Source organism: Condylura cristata, unplaced genomic scaffold (genome assembly GCF_000260355.1).
Source record: "Condylura cristata isolate star-nosed mole 26May11 unplaced genomic scaffold, ConCri1.0 scaffold00017, whole genome shotgun sequence".
NCBI classification, from domain to species: Eukaryota; Metazoa; Chordata; class Mammalia; order Eulipotyphla; family Talpidae; genus Condylura; species Condylura cristata.
In genome coordinates, this window is record NW_004567118.1 from 34,254,865 (window position 1) to 34,274,981 (window position 20,117).

Here is a 20,117-nt window from a genome sequence, read left to right on the forward strand (position 1 = left end):
TCTGTGCCCATGACTGCAGGAGCCTGTGCCACACAGCGCTCAGGTCCCCTGCTCTACAATTCCAAGTGTGCGGGGCCTCTGCACGGTGTGTGGCACCCGGGGCTTCCCCCCTAGCTGACAGTGCACCCTCTTACCAGGCCCAGCTGATGTGTTGTTCCTCCACCACAGCCTATGTCTCTATCGGGACAGAATTCAGTTTGCTTCCCTGAAACAAGGCAGCAGGAGGAGAGAACAGCTTTTTAGTGTCTTTAATTTGGCAACAGGAAAAAACAAAGTCTGGCTGAAAACCACCACTTGAAGTTTGGTTGACGTCAGAAAAGCAGTGCTGGCTCTCAGTGCTCAGATAAGTGAGTCTTTGATGTCAAGGACACACTTGGGGGTTGGGAGGGAGCAGTCGCCCTCCCATTTACAGCCACCACTGTACACACCCTGTATGTCAGTCCCAAGCACACAACCCCTTTTCCTATGTAGATCTTTATTGCTGGAGACAGGTTTAAAAAATCCCATCTCTGTTGTGAAATGGGCAGAACGGGGCCTGGAAGTCATTCAGAACACAAATCTCTGGAGCCCCAAGGTGGCATTTTTACAGCCACCATCCTGCCTCTTGCGCACTGCAAGGCTTCCCTTGCTGCTGGCGGAAGCCCTTGCATATGTCACAGCTGGTGTTTTAACCTGCTTCCAATTAGCAACAAGAATTTTAAGGTATTTTGGAGCTGCTTAGTGGGAATTAAGAAGCCACCCACTTCGTCTGCATCAATAACCTTGAAGGTCTCTTGCACTTGTAAGATAGGACTTCCCTGGGCTTGGCACTGGCTGGTGATCCTCCCCCAGTCTTTACCCGCAAAGTCGCCACTATACAGGCACAGCTCACTTTGTTGCACTTGGAGATATGGTGTTTTTTTTTTTTTTTTTAAATCAAAGGTTTGTGGCCAGCTTTTGTGGACTAAATCTATTGGTGCAATTTTTCCAGCAGCACGTGCTCACATCCTGTCTGTCAGATTTCATTTGGCTGTGTACACTGTTACTTAGACATACTGTTGCACATTTAATAGACTACTGTTTGTGTAAAGGTAACTTTTATACGCTCTGGGAAACCAACAAATTCAGATGGCTTGCTTTAGTGCAACCTTCACTTTATTGTGGTGATCTGGAACAGAACCTGCAATAAATCTGAGGTGTGCCTGTATAAATCTAAAGCACCACTTTAGTTGACCCTCCCCACCAACCTTAATCATCCCACATGCCCACTCCAAAAGGAGAATTCTGGTGTCAAGGATCCACCTGATATCAGCAACTAGTTCAGTGGGCCCCATACAGACCACAGGAGCCTCACAAAAGACCCGTTTTTCACCTGCAATGACTTTGTAGTGGGTCCCCCCTAAACAGCTGCCCCAGAAATAGCTGCCACGAGCCCACTTTACCTCCAAAGCCATTACATAGGGCAAGAGCAGGAATCCCATCCGTTTTATGAGCTAGGTCCACTTCACCATGTCCTCTCAAGCCACCCCAAACCTGGGGTTTCAGAGAAACCCTAGGGCAGACTGGGTTAATTAAGGGTCTCCAAATATTGCCCCAGTGTTCACAGGGACACCCGTGGGGGACTCCCTGTCTCCCCCCAGAAGGTTTCCTCAGGCTTAAAAGTGCTTGCTGCCTTGCTGGGAGAAGATTAGTGTTCCACGAGGGTGTCTGCACCCCATGCTAAGGTAGGTCAAACCTGGGGAGAAGGTGGCGAAGCTCCATCTGGGATCTGCTTCTGGTGGTCTAATCAGGATGTGCTTCTTGGCTTCTGGAGAATTCAGTGGATGACCAACGGCCCTGTTAGGTCTGGGGTAAGTCTCAAAAACCGTGGAGCATAGCTACCAGATGCCCAGTGAAGGGCAACGGATCTCGAATGTCCCATTCCCCTACTGCCCACCTCCCATAGAACACCGCACCACAAGTAAAGCATTTCTGTTATTAAGGACAGGAAAGGCCAAATGGTTGATAATGTCCAGAGATGCCTGCTTTATTTCTTACTAAATGATTGTATTTCAGGCTGGTGACATCAGTAACAGTCTAATTGCCAACTAGATTTGTACCTACCTCTGAACTACAAATCAACAACCCAATAATTTGGCAAGGAGCAAATGGTATCAACAGCTAATTGGGGGAACTTAGTTTTCCAAATAAATGGCCTTGGTTGTCAGAGTGGTAAGTGGAGCTGCGGGTCAGGCCTGGGATTGTTTTAAAGACCCTGACACTTTACTGATGGCTGAAACCCTAGAGTCCCTAGGACAAAGCCCTCTGTCCCAAATCCTAAGAGCAGAGTTGTTTATTTTGAAGTTCAGTTCAGCACCAGTAAGGCGCTGAGCTACATGGCCCTAGGAAAGTGGAGCCAAGGGCATACTGACTGACAGGCCCCCTGTTCTCACTCCCACCCTAGGGCACAGCCTTTTCTGCAGGTCCTGCAGGGAAAAGCTAAACTTCAGGTAATTTCTTCTCTTTTTTTAGTTCTGCTTTGAAAAGAACAGGGAATGACGGGGGTAACCAAAAGTGGGTGTCGGTGCCTCAGAGGAGCACGGTGGCTCCAAGCCCACTGAGCAGGGCTGAGTCAGTTCTGTGCTGGTGACTTGTGCTACACTACAAACTCGGAGACAAGTCCATCTTCTTGAGAAGATGTCCACAGGGAAGAATTTATTAACAAAATTTCGGGATAGGAAGGGAGGTCCTTCTGAGAAGGCAGAAACTTGAAGAAGATCAAGGTCAAGCAAGTGATATAAGGAAGGAATGAGAGGCTCTTGTCACATGGTAGGAGCTCAATAAAAGCAAGCAATTACTATAGGAATCGTTTCCATAGCTACTTTTCTTACTAGAAAAGAACACAAGCTTCCTTTGAGGTCTGGAACTGACAAGCTGGTGCTTTTCCCTCACACAAGACAGCCTAAGTTACCTAGGAAAGGCTCTGAGCCGAGGCCATGAGGCCCCGGCCCTTTCCCTGCTCTGCCTGCACGCACGTGTTTCACTGAGCTGTCTCAGTGCGTGCTGACACCCGAGGCGGAGCCAGAGCACCAGCGCAGTATTCCTTTATGTTCACTTGGCAGGAGGACGTCAGGAACTAGTGACTGAGAGATGCAGTTCTGGCCAGATTATGCCAGCCCCGTGAATCCCAAGCAGAGTTTCCAAACATTGTGGGTTCTTCTGCTGCTGAGAAGATGTGCACCCTAGGGTGCTAACTGAGGAGGAGTTAATGCAGAAAACAAGGCACCACAGAGAGGTTGGACACTTGGGTTGTGTGATTCAGGACACGCTGGAAAAGCCCAAGGGTGGAGGGAAGGAAGGAGAAGAGGAGGAAGAGGAGACTGAGTTTTAAATAACGTCTCATGAGGCCAGAGTCCCACTAGATGGGCTCTGGTTTGAGCTTTTCTGCTAGGAAGTCATTCACAAAGGCCTCCACAATGGCAGGGGTGATCTCTTCCACGTCCATCACGTACTTGGCCCGGGCTGACATGTCCAGAATGGTGAGCAAAGGGGCAGCCTCGGGCAGGTTGGTGTAATCTCGCAGGGAGTCGGTCATGTCGTCCTGGAAATCAGCAGAAGAGGGAGAGAACCAGTAAGTTTTCAAGAATGAGGGTAGAGTTTCCCGGGCCCAGCTTCGCAGATGGCTTGCATCCTAAAGACTGCGCCGCCCTCCAGGGATGATGGGGTTTCAGAAAGGGACCCTGCTCTGGAGGGAGGGGGGGAGGAGGCCGTCTTCCTTCTGTATTACCCCAGGCCATCAGGTAAGTCATCTTTATTATCCTGAAAGCAAGTGTGATAAATCCTCTGCTTGGTATAATAACAGCTATCCTTTGATTACTTAAGTCTGCAATCAGCTCTCAATTATTTGTAGCCCTCTTGTGAATTATCTGAAGCCAGTCTGGGTTTCAGCTCTGGAATGTGTTTAAGCAGAAACAATTCAGTGGCCTCACTCCCACCCGCACCAGTGGTTTCAGGGGGGCAGAGTCCACGAGGAAGGTGAGGCAGTGAAAGCACTTCTAAGTCCACATGGCTTCACAACATTTATCATACACATCCAAATACCGTCTAGACCAAGTTCCTTAATATCAGATGTAACCTTTTCAAGTGTAAAGCAAACAGAAATTTGAAGACAAGGAGAAAGGACGTGTAAGGGAGCAACCATTAGAGATTACCTTTTATGCTTCTGACCCCCCACTGGTTAGATAAGAGAAAATGGACTCCATATAACCATGCCAAGAATGTCTCACTATAAGATAGTCTCACTGATTGAAAAGACCTGCAGTGGGCCTCCCTGGTGATACAAGGGATTAAAGTCTTAGCACTGTCAGGCTGTTGTCAGCCACTACAGCATGAGTTCGATCCCCAGCCAGGGAGCTGACCCACATGGTGCAGCAGACCTCTCCTGTCTCATCCGTTGCTCCCCTCAGCAGTCAACCCACCTATTTCTGCTCCTCACTCTGTCTCTGGTGAATTCTCTCACCCCTACATCTATAGCCTGCACCCCAGTTCTTGTATACATACATAAATAAAAGTAAATATTAAAAAAATTAAAAGTTAATGAAAAGACCTGCACAGAAAGGCATGGGTATGACTGGCCTTAAATGCTGGCTCACAGGAGGCATGAAATTTACAACTTGCCAGTTTCTGAGAAAATAAAAAAAACATTCCTTTCTTCAAAGGGTAAATCTTTGAGATTATTAGTAACCATTTCTCCCCCTCCAAATCCCCTTTCCTGAACAGCAGGCACTTTCCAGAATGCTGGGTGATTCAACCTCTTTGGCCCTGTTCACCTAATGCGGGCCCTTCATATGAGTTAGAGAACAATTTTCATGATAAGTAGAGGGGACATCTGGATAAATACTATACATACAGTTCCCATGAGGAAGCAGAGGCCAAGCTAAGTGCCTCACCCCCACCCCACACACACTTCTTCTGAGCAAAGCACAGGGATGAGCTTTGATGTCTACTAAGGCTTCAGTGGGATGACTTCTGCTGCTAAAGTGGACAGGACGAAGGCTGAGGTTCCCATTAGCCCTGGGAAGACTCGAAGCCCTTGAAGTCTGCGTGATGTCCAGGCCCTGTGCCTACCCCCATTCCCATGATGCCTCACTTCTGAACACAAGGACGGAGATCTGGACCAACAGTGTCCAAGCCAAAGCTTCAGGTATGCAGCGGGCAGGGGCAGTGAGGAGGGGAACCCGAGGAGAAAATGACACCAGCTGATCCATTCAACTTCCTGATCTGGGCCGCCTTTCCTCAAGCCCAAAGCCGAGTGCCACCTGCCAGCCCACATGGGCAGAAAGGGAGAGCACTGCAAATGGAATCCTGCTGGCCTCCCACTCAGGCTCTGCTACTTACTTAATGCGTGGGTTTTGTGAGGCACTTCCACTCAGGTCTCTCCCCCTGTGAAATGGGTTTCTTAACAGTTCCTGACACCAGGCGTGAGGCAGCCAGCACACACAGCCCAGCTGGCCAGTCTCACATCTGTCTCCTTTCCTCATCTGTGAAAGGGTACTAATTCCATTCTCAGCCAGAGAGGTGAAGAGCAAATGGGATTGTGCAGGTGAAGCCCTTGGCTGGGTGCCCAGTATATAGAAAACCTACAAATGCTCCTTTTCACTCACATTTCTATAGCAGTTACTGGAGCTCCAGCCCCTGCCCCGCCCCCACCCGGGCTGGGCCCTTTCCATTCCACACCCCTTTCTCTCAGAGCCAGTGGAAAGTGGTTAGAGTCGAATCAATTCAGAGCTGCCTCCCTGTGTGCTTTGTGTGGAGCAGCTTGGGGCCCCAAGGCCGGACCCTGTGAACCTGCTTTGTTCACTCTACCCCCAGGGCTGAGCAGGGTGACTTCAGCTGCCTGCCAGGGGCCTAGCGGGGGGTTAGCAGAGGGAGCTATTGAGGAGTGATGAATGGGTGGTTCAGGGTATCTGGCGGCCACTGCCTCTCCAGGGACCCGCACAGTGTGAAATGAGCATAGGCTCTGACCAACTGGAGGAGATACAGACGGGTGGAAGGAGCAGCGTGGGGCGGAGAGAAGGAGGGGGCAGGGGCACGGGTGGTCTTCAAAAACTATGTCTGAATAACCAGCTTATGGCTGATTCGGGTGGGTGAGGGGGGCGAAGGAGCATGCGTGGAGATGGCTCCGGTGGTGGGGCTGTGACAGTGTGCCTGCGTGGACAACGGCCATCTTGCAGACTCCAGTGTCTGCAGGGTGGAGGGTGGCTCCTACCAGAGGTGGCTGAATGGAAGGGCCCGGCATTCTCACTCGGAAAAGGCCCCTTGGACTGGCCCCGGCGGAGGCCCTCCAGGGATAGGCCTTGGGTGAAACAGGGATGTCAGTGCTCTCCCTGGATAGACTGGTTAACTGCACGTAGGAGCTGTGGTACCCAGCGCCCCCTCCCTGCAGGGGAAAAGCCCATTTTGCAGGCTGGGAAGAACTACCAAGCAGACAGGCTCTGGTAAAGCACCAAGGGCCTGGTTTTGGATCCAGTTTTAGGGGGATAAGTGTTGCTGCAGCTGTCCCCAGTAGTCTGGGAGGTTGCTGAGCACTTAGGGGTGAGGGTGAAGAGAAGGGAGGGGTTCCTGGGAGGATAGCCTGCTGTTCTGAGGCTGGTGAGTGAGGAAAACAGAAGTGTTAGGGGGAGAGGATGTCCTGATGGAGCTTTGTGGACTCCACCCCCTATACCAGTTTTGTGGACTCTACCCCTATTCCAGAAAACTACAATTCCCAGCAATACCACAGAGAGAACTGTGAGGACCCAGGGGTGGAGCTAAGCAGGCATTCTGGGTATATAAGGGAGCCATGTTAGCCGCTCTCGCTGTCTGGACCGTGTGGCTGGTGGCTGGTCGCTGGGCTCTTGATGAGCTTGCAGTGTGTTTCAAGTCAGCGGAGCTGGTAGGTAGGAGGTTCTGGTTAACTTGTTTCTCTCTCTCTCTCTTTCCCTGGATTGTTCATTTTCTTTCCCCTTGTAAATAAACCTATTATTGACCCTTTTTGTGTGTGCCTGCAGTACAACTGAATCTTAAGCGCACGGGTGAGGACCCACAGACAGGCAACCCAGTTCACATTGGGGTGCCCTGTAACAGAAGGAAGCAGCAGGGGCAGACAATGGCTTTCCATGACTGGTGACAGACCTTTCTCGTCACACTTGTCTGCAGGCTCTTCCAGAAGCACAGTCACCCCAGACCCCAGGCCCTTTCAGACATCCCCAAGGGCCCATCTCATGCCCTAGGAAGCAGCCAGCTGAGTCAATACCCATGGCAATACTCACCTCCCCTGCCACAAAGAATAAAAGCGGCGCCTCCTCCTCTTTGGCTTTGTACTTGGCAATTATCTTCTCAGCTATTGGCTGGATCAGTTGCTTGGCGGCCTCGGACTCCCCGTCATCCTCAGAATCTGTGAGGGGGGAAGAGAAAGATTCAAAGAGCAGTGGCTGGTCACAGTGGCACCCTCTGAGGGACCCTGGGGCCAGGGCCTGAAATGCTCATCTGGACAGCCCCTTAATGGCAAGAGGGCTTCCCCTGGTGGGAAACAGGCCACGGGCCTCACCTCCTGGGTGCATGAGGGCGCTGTGCAGGCGTGCACTCACGTGCTGCCGGCACATCTGGCTCCCGCTCTATCTCCCCGGGAACAACTCGCCTCACTGAACAGCACTGATGCCCCAGGCGGAACGGCCATTTTCACTGAATTCCTCACAAGCTGAGCTTACCCTAAGCCAGGACCTGAGGTTGCCAGTTTCTCTCCGTCACAGCAGGAGATACCATGACCTCAGATTTATGGCTTTCTAGTCGAACTGGCACAGTTGGTGGTAGTGGGGAGGCATCGGGGCTACTGGAAACCAAACTGACAGTCAGAATGGCCTAGGAAGGGGTGACTACTGCAGGGTGGGGGGTGGAGGGGAGTTGGGTGCAGACAGTCCACCGGGCGACCAGGCTCCTGAGAGCCCCCTCAGGCATCTCTTATCCCAGTGCAACAGGACCCTCGGGCTTACTCCTGCTGCAACTGTCACCAAAGCTAGAGAAACACCTCTAAGTGGTAGCTGAGGGGAGGAAAGAGCAGGCGCAGCAGGGAGCCTTCACCCAGGAATGCCACTGCCCAGAGGCCCGCAGCATGCAGAGCGTAGCATGCACGCTCTTCTAACAGCTGTGTGATGCTGGGAACCCTCTGGGACCCGGTTTCTACATCTGCCTCGGGTCAGTGAGTTTCCCAACTGTCCCTGGATCCAGAATTGTTCCCCAGGGGCCTCAGACCATGGCTGTGTGGGACTGCAGCAGGCAGGGAGGCCCCAAGGTGAATGAGCTCCCAAGGCCATCTCTCCCCAAGGGACCCATCTCCTACCCTAGGCTCCTGATAATGGCTCCTGCCACACCAGGTATGTGGAGGTCGCCCAAGGGACCTCTGTCCTCTATAAACACGGGACAGCCTATGTGTATGGAACAGCTTACAGAAGAACTGTCCTTGAATCTGCATACTAGTTCTCTTGGGGGGGGGGAAAGAAGGGGCAACTGAAACTTAAGCACAGAACCCCACCCTCCTCAGTGAAGTGATCTTTGTGATCCTAGTGCCCAAAGTCATTTTGAGTTGGAAGAAAGAAACGCATCCCAAGGCAGAGGGCACAGTGGCCTTGAGCAGCAAGTGCTCCATTTGCAAAAGGAACCAGGCTCAACCCACATGGCTTGAGGCTCCTAAGTCCTCCTGCTGGGCCAAGCATGGTCACCACTGTGTGCCTGTGTGACAACGCCTGAGGCGCTAGGTCACAGCGATGTCGATGTCGTCCTGGAGCTGGGACTGGCAGAACTGCCCCCGGGGGCAGTTGAACAGAGCACAGGTGATGGGAACAGCAGGGTGAGCCTTGGCTGAGGGGCCCAGCCCAGCAGCTGCTTTGCAGCTCCGCCTCCTCCCAACAAAGGGTCTGTTCATCAGGGGGACTGAGGGCATCCTCCGGCCTGACCTATTCTTCCCAGCTGGCAGCTGGGAGCAGCTAGGAGGGAAAGCACAGCAGCAGCTCCCAGAATACCTCCCACAGGGGGCAGAGCCATGAATAAATCATTGGGGTCAAAAGCAAGGCTGCAGGAGGGAGACAAAGCCCCAAGCTCTGCATTGTTGTGACAGAAAGAAGCTGTGGGACAGACACCTCTGTCTGGAACCTGTCCTGTCCCAGTCCCCCCACTGTGCCCTCTGCTCTTTTCCATACCTACAAAGAGGACGAGGCAGGGACCTTCATTGAGCTGCACAGCATTGGAGTCAGAGAGCTCCAGCACGGGCTTGGGGTGCCATGGGAACCCCCTGCAGTCCTCGTCATTCAGCACCTCCACCCGTCCCTGCCTCGTGATCACTTCTCCCTGTGGGTCCAGCACGATGAGAGTGGGGATGCCTGCAAGAGAGAGCACACACTATTGGCCACCCCCAGGAGAGGCCAGCCCCCGCAGCGGGCCAGCTTCCACCAGTTCGCAGAGACTCAGGAGGTGATAAGGAGACCTGGGATGGGACCCAGCCTCAGCCACCAAAGAGCCACCGACCTGGTGGGGCCGCAGGCCACTTCTCCAAGGAACCCTGAGCCAGTCACTGCCCCTCTGGGGCTCATGATCGTTTACTGCAGTGCACTGGTGAATGTACTACAGTTCCTGCCTTACCCACAAAGTAAAGATCAAGGGGTCATGCATCTACAGAACTCAGCACCAGGTCTTGGCATCCAGAAGCGGTTGGTATGTATTGGCATCCTAAAGAGATCCCAAAGAAGCAGGAGACAATCCCTCCATCTGTAATCTAAAACCTACCAGAGAGAGTGTAAGAACTTTCCCTCCCACTTGGGGTACTTGCTATAGACACACGCCAGCACAGACTCATGGGAGGGCCCCACCAGAGTGAGCACAAGAGCCTGTGGGGGAAGGAGCCAGGGGCCAGGAAGCAGCAGGACGGCTGGCTGCTAACGGGCACCCCATTCCCTTACCTGAAGAGGTTCTCACAGCTGCCCTCTGAGGGGGGCGAGCCCTGAGGAAGCATGCAGATAGCACTACAGAGGGACACATTAGTGTTCTGAGCTAGGGTAAGAGATGCAACCAGAGTTCTCTTCAAAACTGCCCTGCTCCCCCCCGCCCCCAATAAAGTCTCAGAAGAGCAATGAGAGCAAACCCGGTCTTGGGTTACCATCTTGTTTGGGTTTCCCATCTGTGCTCTTTGCACCCCGCCCTCCCGGCTGCTTCAGCCCCATGAACAGCAGCTCATAGAGGCAGCTTCAGTCCTGCCCTCTGGGGACACTTGTCTCTCCACTGGCAGCCAGGCCTCTACCTCCTCACATTAATCAGCTGCGTCTCCTCTGGAGCTGACCAGAGCTTTAATTTTATATGGGCCAGAAAAAGCCAGGGTGATTTAATATTTATGGATTCCAAAGCATTCTGTCGGTAATTTGCTCCACTGACATTTTACTTCTCCGTGGGGGGGACATCGAGGTACCAGAAATATGGCCCCGGTGATTGTTACCTGCCATGCTGGCCAGCGCAGCAGGCGTGTGGCATGCAGTGTGGGCCTGTCTTCAAAAGGGAAAATGAATCCATTATGTTCACAACCATCAGGAGTGACTTGGTGTGTTAAGTAACAGGTCCAGATGGAAATGGGCTCTAGGACTGCCATTCCCACCACCACACACACAAGGCATGCAGGCAGGACTTCTCAGGGCTGGACAGACGTGTTAGAGCCGTTTCAGGCCTTCCAAGACTCAGGGTATTTCCAGTCCCATCCTTATCCCTGCCCCTGCATGTTTTCCCCAAAGGCCCAGGCTCACCTCAGCTGTGTCCCCATTGCTGAGGATCAGGCTGGGGCTGGGGCTGGGGCTGGGGCTGGGGCTGGGGCTGGGGCTGAGTGGGGCCGGGGCCGGGGCCGGGGCCGGGGCCGTGACAGGCCAGCCAGCAGCCGATGAGCACTCCCCATTGCCGCTACCATCAGAAAAGTGCTCTGGCGAAGTGCTTTAGTCAGAGCCGGTGAGTGTCTGACACTGGGCCATTACGAGCACGGGTTAAACCAGGGCACCCCCACTGCTATGACCAGACACAGCAGCAGGAGGCCTGTTTGGAGGCCAGATATGGGGTGCCGACTGTGATTAGGGGGGGTCAAGTAGGCAGTGAGGAAGAGAAGACAGGAAGAGTAAAAATCTTGATGGCAAAGCAGTCCACTTTCTGATTTGGTGCCTCAGTTTCTCCAGGGGACTACCTGGAAGGGCTGTGTTACCATGGCTACAGCCCATGGAGACCAGAATTGCAGACAGGTGACATGGAGGAATACTCGGCTTATGTTGCCAATGAACAGCAACCCTGGGGTCTTCCCCACCTTTCCCCATGGCTTTGGAACCAAAGTCCTGCTGTGTTTGGTGCTGAGTGAAGCAGCTTTCTAAGAACCCATAATAATGAGATACATGTAGCTGTGGTGCTTAAATAGAGAGCACCATACTTGGTAAAATAAACAGTCAGATTTTGAGCTAAAGAAGCCCTTTTCTGGCACAGGGACAGGATATGTGGGGAGGAAGGGAATGGAGAGAGAGTCTGCATGCATATGCCAGGTCCCCTTTCCACCTGCTGGTGGTGGGTTAGCTTGGTCCCAGAGCGCTGGGTATGTGCTTCCCTTCAAGGGTGTACCAGGGATGAGAGGGGAGCTGGCCTTCCATTGCATCTGCTCTGCGCTGGGCCTGGCACACACGCTTTCTCGCCTGTTCCTCCTAGCAGATGGTGGTGGGAAGCATGTAATGTTCTTTTTTGCTTTCAGTCAAGTTACCCGGCCAAGGTCATCTGGCGAGTAAGTAGCCAAGCTGGGACAGGAACTCCAGTCTGCTGCTGCTCTTTTCGACCAGGCCACCAGCTGGTGGTGGGCTCTCGAAGCTCCTCGGCTGGGGCCTGTGTCTGCAGCCCACTGCTCCAGCTAGTCCCTCTCTCTTCTTTTCCAAGACCGAGGGGAAGAGACTGACATTATGATCGGCTCTTCCTTTCCTCCCCACATCCTGCATTCCCTGCTCGCCCCTTCCCTTGAAGCAGGTCCCCTAAAGCAGACACTTCTAAGGAAAAAATAGGGCAAAGCCTCTAAAGCGAAACTTAAAGGGAATGGAAAATTTCTAATCGATGCTTTACTACAAGATCACTTCCACACCAGTGAGAGGCTTCCCTGAAGGGGGTGGGAAGGGAGCAGGTCTATTCAAGTGTGCTTGAACCTGTGGCTTCCCAGCTTAGCTGGCTGGCAGGGACAGGGGAGCACGATGGAAATTCCAAGAATGATCCAGGCGGTCACAACTTCTTGGGGCCTTGTTCCCACAGCTGCCAAATGGGGAGCATGGTGGTTTTCTGTTTGTTTGTTTGTTCCTCACAGAGAACTGGGGTGTAGGCCAGGGCTACAAGGGGGTGAGAAGCTTCACCAGAGACAGAGTGGGTAACAGAAGAGGCGGATCCACTGAAATACACTGCTGAGGGGAGCAGTGGGCGAGACGGGAGAGGTCTGCTGTGCCATATGTATGTTACCTCCCTGGCTGGGGATCGAACTCAGGCCTTGGTGTGATAGTGCTGAGACGCTAACCCCTAGGCCATAAGGGAGGCCTATTTACTTGTTGTGAGGACAAGATGGCAAGCATAAAATGCTTCTTCAGAGTACCTGGTATAAAATACTCCACAAATATTAGCTCTTGTTCCTAATAAGTTCATTGGCTTTTTTTTTTTTTAATCATCCCTCAGTTGATTATTTGGCCATGAGAGAAAAGAGACCTAGAACTGCTGCCTTGCTCTGGTAAGATAAACAAAAACCTCCAGGGTGGCTAGAAGAAGTTAGCTGCAGAATCGGAGTAGAGAGACACCGTTAGCTCCACAGCCAGAGCACCAGTGAGTGATTCTGCCAGGAGTGGGGTTGGCATTCTTTTACTTTCACCAGCTTAACTTTTGGGCCTAAAACATGGACTTTCTGGTCCTAGAGTGGACCTCGGCCCCAAGCCCCCTGCCCTGACTAAGCAGTAGACCTACAAGCATTGCTGAAGAATCACCTTCACCATTTCCCTCAAAAGCTGGTGAGGAAGGAGCAGGGAGGCTGGCTCCACACCATTTCCTCTTGGGAAGAGCCTGCTTGTGAGTAATCAAGGACACCTCAAAGTTGCCTGCAGTTTTGGATAGTTGCTTTTCTATGGCCAAGGAAACAGCATTTCAAAGGGGGTGGCTTGATGGCAGGGGCCCTAGGGTGGAGACGCTCAGGTCTTGTAGCCCTCCTCCTGGCGGAGGAGCTGGGCAGGGCTGGAATCCAGAGAGCTTCTTTCTCTGCATCTAGATGGCAATTTGGTCTGAGGGTACTGGGATTAGAGACTCAAGACTGCTGGCAATTGGGGAGAGAAATGGGAGGAAAAGCGGACCCTAAGACAGCAACAGCAGGTGAGGGCACATCAGCAAGGCAAAATATTACGGAATCTCAAGTGTGGACTGTGGTATAAATGGAAAATGACTGTAGTACACTGTTACACAGAAAGTGGAGGAGACAGTCTGAATGATTTCACAACTATATGTGAGTATGTGTGCGTGTGGACAGAGACCAAAAGGGGCTAAGGAAAGTGAAAACAGTTGTGCTAGTGAGGTAGGAATGTGGGTGGAAATAGATATGTTTGAGTTTTTTTTAATGGAGTCATGATCAGTATATTAATATAAAATAAAAGCCAAACAAGAACCGAAGAGCAGTAGAGGTAGGGATGACAAATATAATCCATGCGCTGGCCATGTCAATTGCCACTCCATTCATCAGGCCCCCGTTTCCTCCCCTGCGCATTCCCCCAAGACCTCCCCTTGTTTCAAAAGCTAAGGAAAGGAAGACAGAAGCTTGGTTTGGGTGGTGAAGCGCAGAGAAGCCCAAGGGAGGTCAAAGAAATGGGTCTGGGTCTACTTGCCCTGAGGAGGCCCGAAAGCCTCATCAGGTGAGGCGCTCAGAGACACTTACAGTAATGTCTCTATAATACAGAAAATTCAGAAACAACCAGAGACCACCGAAAGCCGAGCTGATAAATAAGCTGTCGCAGGATCAGTCAATGAAAGCTTTTTTGGCACTGAAAATAAACTAACCAGATACAAATATCAACAGGGATAAATCTTGAAAAACAAAATGGTGAGGGAGAAGCGCAAGCTAGCGAATGATATTACACCATGTCAGCATTTAAGTATGCTTCCAGAAAGCACACCCAGCACTGCAATGTATTATTCATGGATTCATATATATGCCGTACAAATATGAAGCCAGACTATGAGGATACACATGAAATATACCATAGGTGTCTGGAGGGGGCGTCCAGAAGGAAGGAGACCACAGTGCAGAGATGTGAGGGGGCCTCACCTCTATCTGTAATTAATGCTCCCTTTTGTTTCTATTTTAAATACCTAAAGCAAAATGTCAATTCTGGGTGGTAGCCACAGGGTGTTACATTATCCTCTGTCCTTTGAGTTTTTTCTCTTTCAAATATTCTCAAATTCAAGACAAGTAAAATAGAACAGTGGAGCTACTGGATAGCCCCTGAAGCACCCCAGCCTGCCCCCTCCCCAGGACCATGGTGGGGGGGTGGCAAACCCCCAGATTTGCCTATAAAAAACACCAGCTCCGCCCCACGGGCTCTAGAGACTGAATACTTTGTGTCTAAGTCTCCTTTAAATTCATTTTTTGAAAGGGGCAGGGAAGAGGGCAAAGGAAGGGAAAGAGAAAAAGGGTGGGAACTGGAAAGGAAAAGGGGGAAAGAGAAGAAAAAGCAGAAGAGCAGAAGGATAAGGAGCAGAACAAAAGGGTAACAAAGCAACAAGATAAACAGACCGGAGCGTCCCACCACTGCCCTGCACCAGGCCTGAGGTACAGTCCCAGCTGCTCTTTGAGTGGCAGTCCTATATCCCTAAGGCCCCACCTGCCCTTCCTAAAAGTTGGGGGAGGTGGGAAGAGAGGAACAAAACCAGCTAGGGCCCCTTACCCAAGAAGGAAGGGGCTCTAAGCCCCCCTGCGAAGAACAGGGTGTTCTCTGACAGCCAGGATTAGCAAGACAGTCACTAATGGGATTCGCCTTCTGCCAAGTGTGTCTAAACCCTTTCCTTAGAAAGACATTTTTAAACAGCTTATAGGGTTGCAAATTCCCTGGTCTGCATAAAGCAGGGGTGGGGAGAACAGCAGAAGGTAGGGAGGCCCGCCCACTCTGGGCAGCCCAGCCCCTGCCCTAAGACAAAGGAAATGGATGAAGTCCAAATGCCAGGAAGGCCTTGGTGAATGAACTCAAGTGGCCTAGTGAACACTGCAGATCCAAAGCCCTGGCTTAGCACGGAGCACTCAAGGGAGCCCAAGACCATTCTGACAACAGCAATAGGACGTTAGGCCTGGACAGCCTGCCATGGAGGCCTGGAGCAGGTCCTGTCACTGTGTGGAAGGGGTGGCTCGAGGGGTCCAACCTCAAGATCCAGACCCTTCCATGGCCACTTGGTGGACAGACGCCATGATAAAAAGTCGGCATTTTACACAAGGCCAGCTCAGGTGCCGGGTGATGCATGGGACGCATCAACACAGGAAGCCCTGCTCCCAAGATGCTCAGAGGATTCTGGTTTCTCTTCTCACTCCCTGTTTTCGGCTGAACCTGGCAGGCTAACTCAGAGAAGCTCTGCCCTCCTGTGCAGCAATACACAAAGCGACTGTTAGGCGGAGTGACTCCCTCACGAGGCACAAAGGCAGGCCAGGTGGCTCACCTCAGGGGTGGTGCGCTCTGGGAAAGCACCTTCATCAAAATACTTGAGAAGACAGAGAGTGGGGAGAGCACCCAGTACACAGAGAGTCTAAGGGGTAGCATGAGCTGCTCAGAGACAGCCCTGCAGGGTTTGCTGAAGGCCAGTTACTCAAAACATCAGAAGACTCCACTGACAGTGTGTGTGTGCTTGCTTTTTGTGACACTGTACACAATGACACATGCATATTTGGTCTTTATCCCAGTTAAGAGGGTTTTTTTTGTATGCTAATGAGATGGCTGGGGACCCCTAAATAGCTTCAGAATGGGGAAGCTGGTGGTCAGAAGGCATGATTAGAACCTCACCTGCTGACCTCCAATCTCTGGGGAAGAATGGGGAGCTGGAGGTCCAGCTAATCACCTGTGACCCATGATTTAATCATTTATGTCTCTGCAAAGACTCTCTATTAAAACCTCAAAACATTGGGTTTCCTGGAGGTGCTGGAGGTACACCCAGACGGCAGGGAGGGTTGGTGGGTGTCCCCTGCCCATTCCCTGTGCATCTCTTCCACTTGGCTCTTTCTGAGTCACATCCTTTATAATAAACCCATAATAGTAAGCGAATGATTTCCTTGAGTTTTGTAGGCCACTCTGGTGATTTATTGAATTTGAGGAGCCAGGGAGGGGTCATGGGAACTTCTAATTTATAGCCAATCCTTCAGATAAGTATTCTTGAGAGCTTAAATTTATAAATCAATTTAAAGTGTTTAAAGGCATTTAATTAAATTTGTAGGTGGGTCCAACCATTAACCACAGATCCCTGGCAAGAAGTGCCTGATGTCTAGCAAAAGAATCACAACGTCTAAACATCAATGTTAGAAGTCTAAGATCTACAGGTTTTTCTCTTAATTGTATTTCAATAAGTCAAATGGGAAATTCAGAACCAACTCAAATCTCTGAAAAATCTTTTCCATGTACAAAAACCTCCCAAGAAACTCACCTTAGCCGGCACAAGCAAGGACAGGGGATATTCGTGGTTCAGATGTGAGGAGGGGAAGGCAGGCCCCCCAATAGCAGCCTGGAGACAGCAGCCCCTCTGCAGGGGTTCCTGACCCCGCCATTGGGGGCAAAGGCCTGGAGCTGCCGGGCTCCTACACACCCTTTAGCATCTGCATCAAGATCCCCCAAATCAGAACCATCTGGAGGGAGGGTAGGGATCCCCTTGGCCAGCCCCGCCCTTCTTCAAAGAAGGCCAGAGAGGCAAGTGATGCAGATGAGGCCACATAACTGCTGGGCAACAGAGCTGAGACCGGAGCCCCGATGATGGCACTATTCTTTCTTGCAGGTACCATCTGTTCCCAGGCAGGGGCCCAGGCAGTGAAGAGGGCATGGATGGGGTTGGGGGGGGGGCGTGTGGTAGATCTCAGGTGATCCAGTCACATGCAGCATCCTGTGGACACCTGCTACCGTGTTCTCTGCCTCCCTGGGTTGTCTTTTCCTGCAACAGAGCAGGTGCCAGGAAGCTCTGCCCCTAGCACTGTCTCAAAGCCAGGCATGTGGTAGACAACCAGTAAATGTTTCCTGTGAAAAGCACAGGTAAACAGGAGAGAAAGAATGAACAAAAAAGGAATAACCGAGAGGAGGAGGAAGAGGAAGGCACCACAGGTCTACATTCCTTGTCCTAAAGGAGCAGCTGATCCAGGAGAAAAGCCGAGCAGAAGATGCCATGAGAATAACATCCGGGAAGTGAGCCATGATGCGTGAAGTGACAGGAGACATGCAGGCATGCTAATCTGGAAAAGAAAATTCCCTCCCAGAGAGAGGGCACTGTGGGAGGCAGCACTGGGCTGGAAGGATGGTCACCAGGGGTGGGGAGCTTAGCCTCACGAGATGGCAGGGAGGGTGTGGGAAGCTGGGCAGGCTTTCTGTGGCGCAGATGGGGAAGCTGTGGAGTGGGGCTACAGGGGTGTGTGAGAGCAGGCCTCAGCGTCTTGGAGCCTCATGCCACAGCTGCCACGGGCATCTACTCAGGAGAGGATGGCCACTACCTCAATATCTTTTGGAAGGTTCCCTCGGAGGGGCTCTGCCAGATGAGTCTGTACAGTCATCCAGGTCAGAGGGAGGAATGCCTGGAGCAAGGTGCTCCAGATGTAACGGAATCATGAAAGAAAGGGAGACGAGTATAGGCGTGAGTGAAGGAGAAATCCAGCAAACAGAGGCAAGAGAAAACCAGGAACAGGGTGAAGTGGAAAGCGGGGGTGGGGGGTGGGGGGGTGGGGTGGGTTGGTGGGGAGAGGACGGAGCTATAGGTTTAGCCCCAAGTGTCAGAAAATAAAAGCAGATGTAATAGGGAAAGAATAGGGAAGTCTCTGGACTGCAGGTATCTATACTATGTGTTGATTCATCCAGTTTTAGGCTTTGAAAGGTAACTATACTCCAACTTATACATGCCAAATTTGTAGTTCAAGTCTTACCTCGCTCTAGTTCTAGACCATGGATTCCACATTGCCCCTGGAATGCCTAACGGGCATCTCAAACGTGATGTGGTCACAGTGAAGCAGCTGCTCGATGTCCCGCCCTGCCCCATGCCCGCTGCGCTCCTCCTGCCTCGAGTGAGGCAGCTCCGTCTTTCCAGTTGCTCTAGGCCTTGGCCTCTCTGACTCATTTCACTCTCACACTCTTCACAGGCTCTGTGAGCAAACCCTAAGGCCCTACCCTCAAACCCTCCAGAATCAACCATGTCTTGCCTCCTCCACCACTATTTTAGCCCAATCATCTTTCCTCGGTATTACTGCACTAACACCCTAACTGGTCTCACTGCTTTGCAACAAAATGACCAGAGGGACCCTATCGTAAATGAACTCTTGGAACTCCTCTGCTCAACATGCACCCCCTCCAAAGGTGCCCCGCTTCACACAGTCTCAAAGACAAAGTCTTATGGACAGCGGCATTGCGTGACCTGGCCCGCTACACGCTAGTCTTAATCCCTGCACATTCCCTCCTTTCTCATTCTGCCCCAGTCACACCTGCCTCCTTGCTGTTTCATAAATGTGTTAGGAATGCTTCTGGCTGGTCCCCTTATGGGACTTCACTCCCAGAGAAAAACAGGGTTAATAGAGTTTCACTTTGACTACAATATTTAAAATTGTAACCCACCCCACCCAATTCCTTGATCCTGCTCTATTTTTAATCCATAGTACTTAGTACATTGTACCCTTTATTTTGTAGCATTATGTTAATTGCCTCTTTCTGGTAGAATATAAGCTCCATGAGATCAGAGGCCTTTGTCTTTTCAGTTCGTGAGCAGACAAGCACCTGGCATATGACAGGTCTGTTTCTGCTCAGTTTGAGAGACAGAGAGAGGGGTGGTAGCTGTTGTGGACTGTGATACCCTAAATTTCGTATGCTGAAACCCTACCCCTCAATTTATTTGGAGATGGGATCAGTGAGGAAGTAGAGAAGGCTAAACGCAGTCACAATGATGGGGCCCAATCCAATAAAAGTAGAGCCCCCATACGAAGAGGAAGAGACTCCAGAGTGCTTTTTCTTCCGTGCAAGGGCATAGCAAGGTACCACTGGCCAGGAAGAGATTCCTCATCAGGAACCAATCCATCCTGAAGTTTGCTCTGGGCCTGTGAGAAATCAATTAGGCTGCTTAGTTTGTGGTAACTGGTTGTGGAGGCCCAAGCAGACTGGGCCTTAGGGGGCGATGACATTTTTCTTCCTCTTCCTTCCTCCTTTTTCCTTTTTCTTTTTTTTTTTTTTTTAGTAATGACTAGGAGAATATAGTGAGCATTGCATGAGGTAGAAAAGGAGAAAGTAGCTAACAGAGAAATAAGGAGACAGGAAAGCAAGGAAAATTGGAAGAGGCAAGGGTAAGGCCAAAGAAGAATCAGGGTAAAGCCTTAGAAACAGAGGTGCTGCTGCTTCTAACAAGACAGAGGGTATTGGTAGAGAGACAGGCATTCTGCTATGAACCTGATGATATAACATACATGTTTCATGCAGAGAGAGTGAAAGTGAGGAAACTCAGGAGAGCTACCTGTACTCCCACCTCAAGCAGCTCTGCCAAAGAGAGAGGCTGAAAGGGGTAGGGAAATGGGACAAGACCGTGTCACAGGAGACGCCACCAGGCAGAATGAGATGGGGACCGCAGCTCGTGGGCTCAAGAGAAGGCCTCAGCCAGCCCCTGCTCCACACCCCAGTCCTGAGCTTCTGGTCCAACTTACACTGGGCTGCAAAGCATGTTCTTAGTACCCTGCCCTCTAGAACAGGCTTTAGACTTTCTCTGCCTTTTATTTCGGAGGTAGTGGGATGCAAAAAACCACTTCCCTGTACTATGACAACAGTGTTGCTGCCTATAGGAGCAATGTAGAATGTTAATAAATAGCATACTATGTCTGACGAATATACTGGAAACCAGACTCCTAA

The 20,117-nt window shown here is 51.3% G+C and overlaps 1 protein-coding gene across 1 annotated transcript in view; it reads right to left on the minus strand.

The window, feature by feature from the left end:
* Positions 1-3,117: 3,117 nt before the first annotated feature.
* Positions 3,118-20,117, minus strand: part of NXN (nucleoredoxin) — a gene marked incomplete at its 5' end in the record, with an annotated part of 147,036 nt that continues 130,036 nt past the window's right edge. The window contains 3 exons of the mRNA XM_004685142.2: positions 3,118-3,559; positions 7,269-7,393; positions 9,192-9,371. Of these exons, the coding sequence (XP_004685199.1) occupies positions 3,377-3,559; positions 7,269-7,393; positions 9,192-9,371 (488 nt within the window). The remainder of the gene's footprint in view (positions 3,560-7,268; positions 7,394-9,191; positions 9,372-20,117) is intronic.